Source organism: Montipora foliosa, chromosome 8, assembly GCF_036669935.1.
Source record: "Montipora foliosa isolate CH-2021 chromosome 8, ASM3666993v2, whole genome shotgun sequence".
Classification (NCBI taxonomy): Eukaryota; Metazoa; Cnidaria; class Anthozoa; order Scleractinia; family Acroporidae; genus Montipora; species Montipora foliosa.
In genome coordinates, this window is record NC_090876.1 from 40,603,091 (window position 1) to 40,610,590 (window position 7,500).

The 7,500-nt window shown below is 39.8% G+C and overlaps 1 protein-coding gene across 1 annotated transcript in view; it reads right to left on the reverse strand.

The window, feature by feature from the left end:
* LOC137967857 (receptor-type tyrosine-protein phosphatase F-like) overlaps positions 1 to 7,500 on the reverse strand; it is a 74,065-nt gene that overhangs the window by 46,390 nt on the left and 20,175 nt on the right. Inside the window, exons 9-10 of the mRNA XM_068814454.1 lie at positions 1,521 to 1,811; positions 398 to 691 (exon numbers count right to left, since the gene is read on the reverse strand). Of these exons, the coding sequence (XP_068670555.1) occupies positions 398 to 691; positions 1,521 to 1,811 (585 nt within the window). The remainder of the gene's footprint in view (positions 1 to 397; positions 692 to 1,520; positions 1,812 to 7,500) is intronic.

Consider the following 7,500-nt stretch of genomic DNA (forward strand, 5'->3'; position numbering starts at 1 on the left):
TGATCGGCTGGATCTGGCTTCGTGAAAAGTCAATGTCATTCGCACAAATTTTTTTTCCGAAATGGACGAATGACATAGATCTTCCATGACAGAAAGTTATTGTACAGGTGACGTAAAGTCACGCCAAATTAGTGTAGCTGTAAACTTTTCATTTTGCAAAAGCAGTAAACGCAATAAAAAATTTGTTTTTCAAATAAATGATCAAACCAGTCTTAAATTCGGCTTTCCTATAATGTGAACACCTCTTCCGATCTTGGAAAGTGATATCACCACACACTCCTTGATCTGCACCTCCCTCCAAAGTTATCATACTCAACTGCTTCCAATCTTTTTGCAAGGCGCACTCGTCATATATGCTGCATTACCTTTTAACTTTTTGCACTTCAAAAGGACTTACCGTCTTCAAATGTCCTGGTAAATATGGCTTGACTAGGAGGTCCGACACCAATCTCATTTACTGCCTGAACAGTGAAAGAATACGAGGTATATTTTCCCAGCTGTGTCACAAGAGCCTCTGTGTCGTTATCACGAGTAGTGACGTTTGCCTCTTTTCCAGACGAAACATTATATTTGACAATGTAATGTGTTATGATTCCATTTCTGTCCAGTTCAGGAGGGGGAACCCATTTGACGAGTATAGATGTTGATGACTTCGGTATTGCCCTTATGGACCGAGGGGGACCAGAGGGTTCTACAAGTAAAGACAAAAATCAGCCTCATTTCTGGTATCAAGTATCAACTATATTTAGCACTGGGACAATAACTGGGCGCAACAGAAATCAAATACAATCAACTCTCGTAGGTTGGTTTTGAGGGGAGGGGAAAACCGGAGTACCCGGAGAAAAAAATCACCTCTCGGAGCAGAGTAGAGAACTAACAGACTCAACCAACCGAGTCTCGGAATCGAAAATGGTTCCCAATGGTGTGGAGCACTGCGCCATCCCCGCTTTCTGAATTATTCGGCAAAGAAACATTGGACTACTTTTCAGGAATCTAACTGATGCGAGCGGTGTGGACATGTGGGAAATTTGAAAATTTAGCACCGGGTGTTCACGTCCTCCACATAACCTACAATTTGGTCATTTCAGTGGCACATTTCTCGAACGTCCCGAAAGTTTTCGGGTTGTCACAATGTTCTGTTTTATCTCAAGAAAAGAGAGGTTTTAAGGCATCAAATTTCACTATCATGTTGCTTTCAGTTCTGTTGAAACCATACTAAAATACCAGCTTTTTAAAACAAGCGGAAGGCAATCTTACAAATGGATTTTCGGGCCCGAAAAGTCATCGGGACTTGCCATAAACGGGCCCCAGGGAAGAAAAGCAAAACATGGATATAATTATCTAACAATATTCCATGACCGGGCGTTGGATGAGATCATCAGTGGAAGTGTATATGGGGTCTGAGAGGCAAACGATAACGGCAAGTGCTCGAAATAGACGCTTATCAAGTGTCTATTCGCCATGTTTCTCTTTGGGATAAGGACGTTGGAACGATTTAATAATTTTTACAGTTATCTTACCTGCTGGATGAGTTGTTTCTGACACATTCACAGCTATGCTGTTCCATGAGTACTTAACGTTGTACGCCTGTACGAAGAATGTGTATGCGACATATTCATGAAGCCCGGCGACTGTTGACTCAAATCCAGGGCCATCATAAGCCTTCTTTCTGGTGCCCCATCCCTCACTGCTTTGCCAGTAGTACAAACGAAAGAAAATTTCGCCATTTGGCTGGAGCGGAAGTTGCCAGGTTACTTTGATGGCTGTTGAGTTCACAGTTTTTGCCCCAACATGTGTGGGAGGTGAAGGCCCTGAAACAGATAACAAAGGCTATTGAAGCATATTATCCTACAACCATAGACAAAACCGTTGGGAAGGTTAGCACTTTTGACGTCTTCTTTGCTTCTCTCCCGCACGCACGGCAACATGGAATCTATTTGTTAAACAGACGCATAGCTGACGTCACCATAAAACACTTCTAAGGATGGTGCCTACTACTGTTATTGCGCATACGTTCTGCGCATCTCGAGATACTCGGCTTTCTTGTCAGTGATAGTTACTAATACAGTGATATTTTTGCGCGGTTTAAAACTATCCGGAGAAAGTAGATCTTAGTAAGTACTCTTGGTATCCAAAAAGAAAATTGGGTTGCCTATGGGCAAACCCAGTCGAGGTCTGCGTTTAGTTTGTTTGTTTTCTTTTTTTTTTTTTTTTTTTCGTGTCGGTAAAAGTCTTGCCTGTCACTCCCCTGGTAAGTGGTGTCTTTGTGGATAGAGCCTTCTTCGCGTATTTTCTTAGGATCGAGAGGGTAGTGGAACTGCGTAGATTTCTCTGGTGGACACAGTAGAATCATCAACTTAGCCTGCAATGGCGTCGAAAGTCATGCAACGCGAATGGCGTTTTAGTGGATCCTTAAACAAAATATACCCTTATGGAGCTCAATAATGGAAAGTCAGTTGGATAAACTAGGCATGAATCTCAAAAGCGACGAGTACTGGACTTCGACAACAATCTATCGCCCGTCGAGACGAAATCAAAGTGAGCAGTATTTACCTGAAGTACATGGTAATTTGACACAATTGAGTTTCTTGTCTTCACGCACGCAATGAAATAGGAAGAGGTTTTCACCTCTAAGAGCAAATATGTTGTTTGTTTCATTAAAATTTTCGCTGGAAAAGGATTCTGTGGTATTTTCTGCCTTTGTGAATTATGATATCATGTTGTGTATTGAATTTTCGAGCTTAAGGTTCAAATGTGATATGGGAGAAGTTTTTTAGTATTGCTCAGTAAGCAGGAAGGGTTCACAGGCCTGTTGGAAGCGTGCTTGAGTTTCAACAAAATGAGGCCCAAAATCAGTGAAAACTTGTGACGCAGATGAATGATAAAGTAGCTGCTATTTCCAAAATGATGGAATTACCTGGTGATAATAACGTCGTACGCGTCTTGGAGAGTAAATTTTGACTTTGCATAAACAAGAGTTGGGCGATTGTGATCTTTGTTTTGACTTCGCTCATTTCATTGTCAAACTTTATAACACTTGACAGAAAAAGAAACTTACAAAAACCCGGTATCTTGCCATCATTTGACACAGATGCTTCACTGTTTGACGAGTAAACATGCCGCGGTAACGTAATCACGGCGCCCGCTGAATTCCGGCCATGTCACTTCGATTTTGCAATTTACTTGAACATAGCAAAAATCTCCCAAAATGTTTGTCGCTGATCGTAACTTTTATATTCTATATTCACGGTTCAAAATTAATGTTGTTTTCATGTCGTAAATATTTTATTCTCGATCGACCGTCCGGGAAACTTCCTTCTGCTCCTTCTGAAAACTGTGTATCAATATTTATTTGCTTTTTCATCAATATTTGTTTTGCATAAAGCAAGCTACCAGAATCTGTACCTTGCTGAGTTCGCATTTGTTAACGTTAATAGTATTTTCGGTCAGATGTTTCTGTTTTTTATGAGGGGTTTATTGTTTTGGTCTCCCATTTTAACACTAACCCCGCGAAACAGGGCTTGACTTCAGTGAAGTTTAGTATTACAAAGTTTTCGGATGCTCATAAGGCACACTTGTGGTGAAAAGAAGTTGTGAGGGAACTTGAAAATTATCAACATGTCAGCCCAGAAGCCAATGTTTCTCGCTTCTCTTTTATTTGTTATTCTTCAGAGACTGGAATGCTGTATTTCAATACCACACAATTCAGTGCCTTCTGATTTTCTGTAGCACGTATCACAGGCAAGCCAGTGTATGCTTCACAGAAGCATCTAGTTGTGAGATAATTAAGCTTCAATTTGAGAAAGAACGTCATACATTGCTTTGTATTGTAATGCTTTTTACAAATATTATTCATAAATTATCTTTGAAAATTGCTTTGTTACCCCCAATTTTCTTTTTGGATTTCAGTAACACTTGTTAAGATCTACATTTCCTACACAATCATAAACCGGAGCAAAAATAATTTGAATTAGTAGGCACCGTGCTTAATTGTTTATTATTACTGGGTTGCCTTATAAGGCAAACCCAGTCGAGGTCTGCGTTTAGTTTGTTTGTTTTCTTTTTTTTCTTTTTTTTATTTATTTTTTTTCTTTTTTTATTATTTTTTTTCCGTGTCGGTAAAAGTCTTGCCTGTCACTCCCCTGGTAAGTGGTGTCTTTGTGGATAGAGCCTTCTGCGCGTATTTTCGTAGGATCGAGAGAGTAGTGGAACTGCGTAGATTTCTCTGGTGGACACAGTAGAATCATTAACTTAGCCTGCAATGGCGTCGAAAGTCATGCAACGCGAACGGCGTTTTAGTGGATCCTTAAACAAAATATACCCTTATGGAGCTCAATAATGGAAAGTCAGTTGGATAAACTAGGCATGAATCTCAAAAGCGACGAGTACTGGACTTCGACAACAATCTATCGCCCGTCGAGACGAAATCAAAGTGAGCAGTATTTACCTGAAGTACAAGGTAATTTGACACAATTGAGTTTGTTGTCTTCACGCACGCAATGAAATAGGAAGAGGTTTTCGCCTCTAAGAGCAAATATGTTGTTTGTTTCAATAAAACTTTCGCTGGAAAAGGATTCTGTGGTATTTTCTGCCTTTGTGAATTATAATATCATGTTGTGTATTGAATTTTCGAGCTTAAGGTTGAAATGTGATATGCGAGAAGTTTTTTAGTTTTGCTCTGTAAGCGGGAAGGGTTCACAGGCCTGTTGAAAGCGTGCTCGAGTTTCAACAAAATGAGCCCCAAAATCAGTGAAAACTTGTGACGCAGATGAATAATAAAGTAGCTGCTATTTCCAAAATGATGGAATTACCTGGTGATAAATAACGTCGTACGCGTCTTGGAGAGTAAATTTTGACTTTGCATAAACAAGAGTTGGGCGATTGTGATCTTTGTTTTGACTTCGCTCATTTCATTGTCAAACTTTATAACACTTGACAGAAAAAGAAACTTACAAAAACCCGGTATCTTGCCATCATTTGACACAGATGCTTCACTGTTTGGCTAGTAAACATGCCGCGGTAACATAATCACGGCGCCCGCTGAATTCTCGATTTTGCAATTTACTTGAACGTAGCAAAAATCTCCCAAAATGTTTGTCGCTGATCGTAACTTTTATATTCTATATTCACGGTTCAAAATTAATGTTGTTTTCATGTCGTAAATATTTCATTCTCGATCGACCGTCCCGGAAACTTCCTTCTGCTCTTTCTGAAAACTTTGTATCAATAGTTATTTGCTTTTTCATCAATATTTGTTTTGCATAAAGCAAGCTACCAGAATCTGTACCTTGCTGAGTTCGCATTTGTTAGCGTTAATAGTATTTTCAGTCAGATGCTTCTGTTTTTCGTGACGGGTTTATTGTTTTGGTCTCCCATCCTAACACTAACCCCGCTCAATAGGGCTTGACGTCAGTGAAGTTTAGTATTACAAAGCTGTCAGATGCTCAGAGGGCACACTTGTGGTGCAAGGAAGTTGTAAGGGAACTTGAAAATTATCAACATGTCAGCCCAGAAGCCAATGTTTCTCGCTTCTCTTTTATTTGGTTTTCTTCAGAGACTGGAATGCTGTATTTCAATACCACACAATTCAGTGCCTTCTGATTTTCTGTAGCACGTACCACAGGCAAGCCAGTGTATGCTTCACGGAAGCATCTAGTTTTAATGTGGTACTACGACCAAAAAAACAATTCATTTTTTTCTTTAGATTTCAAAACTATGTTAACTAAACACTAACTGACCCAAGTTTTAAGTTCTGATTTTAAAAAGACACCTGTTTATTTTAACTGGAATTTTCTTATTTATTGGTCCGCCATTACTAACTTTAAAATCTTGAGAGAGCTGGGTCGAGGAGAAAATGACGTCAAAGACTCACTAGTTTAAGAATGCAATGCGTGTGTACGCGGCCGAATTGATATGCAGCACGGGAGTTTCGGGCTTTCAGACTTTTAAACCCGTGTTTTGCATATGTAATAAATTGCGTTTACACGCTGAAATTTTAAGCTAGTGAGTAAATGACGTCATTTTCTCTAGATCCAACCCTCTGAGGTCCAACCGGCCCGTTTTGAACGTGAGTAATGGCGGACCGTGAAATCCAAAACTTACACTCAAAATAAACAGCCTTTGGATAAAACTCAAAGCTCAAGATTTTGCCAAAAAAAGGAAATGATTTTTTGATCATAGTACCACTTTAAACAAATAGATTATATCCCTTACCAAAGTAAAAGTATGGATTTGATATGGCAAACTTATGGCCAATATCTGGCCCACATGTGGAGACATGCGATAGTAAGAGCATTACATGGACGTGATATGGCAGCCAAGTTTGTGAAATTTGGAGATATGGGAAGTGTATGGGATTTAAAGACCAAGTTAATTGTCTTATGGAAAACCTATGGCCCTATTTGTTCCATTGTAATGGATGGGTATTCTTCTTGACTTCCCGTCTCTGTGGATAAGATATGGGATTAGCAGAATATAAGATACAACGTTTCAGAGTGCACAATACCTGCTTCAAATGTTTGGTTCGTTACCCCAATACTAAAAGGACCAACGCTCACAACATTCACAGCCCACACAATAAATGTGTAGTTCGTGTAAGGTTGCAGTTCGTTGACTACAAATGTCGTCACATCAGCTGCAACCGTGTGCCTTCTCGATTTTCCAGTTGCACTGAGAACGTTAATGCCGTATCCTCTTACTGGCCCATTCTGTTTAGCAGGTTCTGGAGGCAGCCAGCCCAGGATGATAGATGTCGATGAGTTTGTTAATGCAAGCACATGCCGTGGAGGGCATGAAGGGACTGGAGCAATCACAAATAACATTGAATAAAAGGCTAACTCCTCACACATTCACCTTCGTATCTCAGCAGTGTCATCAAGGGCTGGGGCGACTTTTGTCTCAAGTTACTCAATACATTTGGTTCTTATCTGGATAGGAGACTTCAAAATGTACGACTTGCTGTCAGAAACATAGCACCGGAAATTGTACTTTAACGCACAAAAATGCGAAATAAGCAAGGTACAGATTCCCACCCTGGTCAGAGTTCAATTCCCACCCTGGTCAGAGTTCAATTCCCACACTGGTCAGAGTTCTTCTCTGTCCTTGTGTGGGCCCATTTCTATAAGTAGGGCTAACGCTCCCATGGTTCATATGGGGTAGAAACTTGGCACTTCACATTACACTCAAATCAGTTAAGTCTGTACAGAATTTGTTAGACTGCTTTATGCAAACAAATATTGATGCAAAAGTAAATAAAAAAGGATATACAGTTTTTAGGAAGAGCAGAGGGGAGTTTTTAGGAAGTGTCGATCGAGAATAAGATATTTTGCCAACAGCAACAAAATTTGCGACATAAAAACAACATATATATTTTCCCGTGAATATAAGAAGTTACCATAAGCGAAAAACAATTTGGGCGATTTTTGCTACGTTCAACTTTTCTATTGTGCTTTTGACTGCACATGTAAATCGCAAAATCGAAAGTCACATCGGATTCGGCGG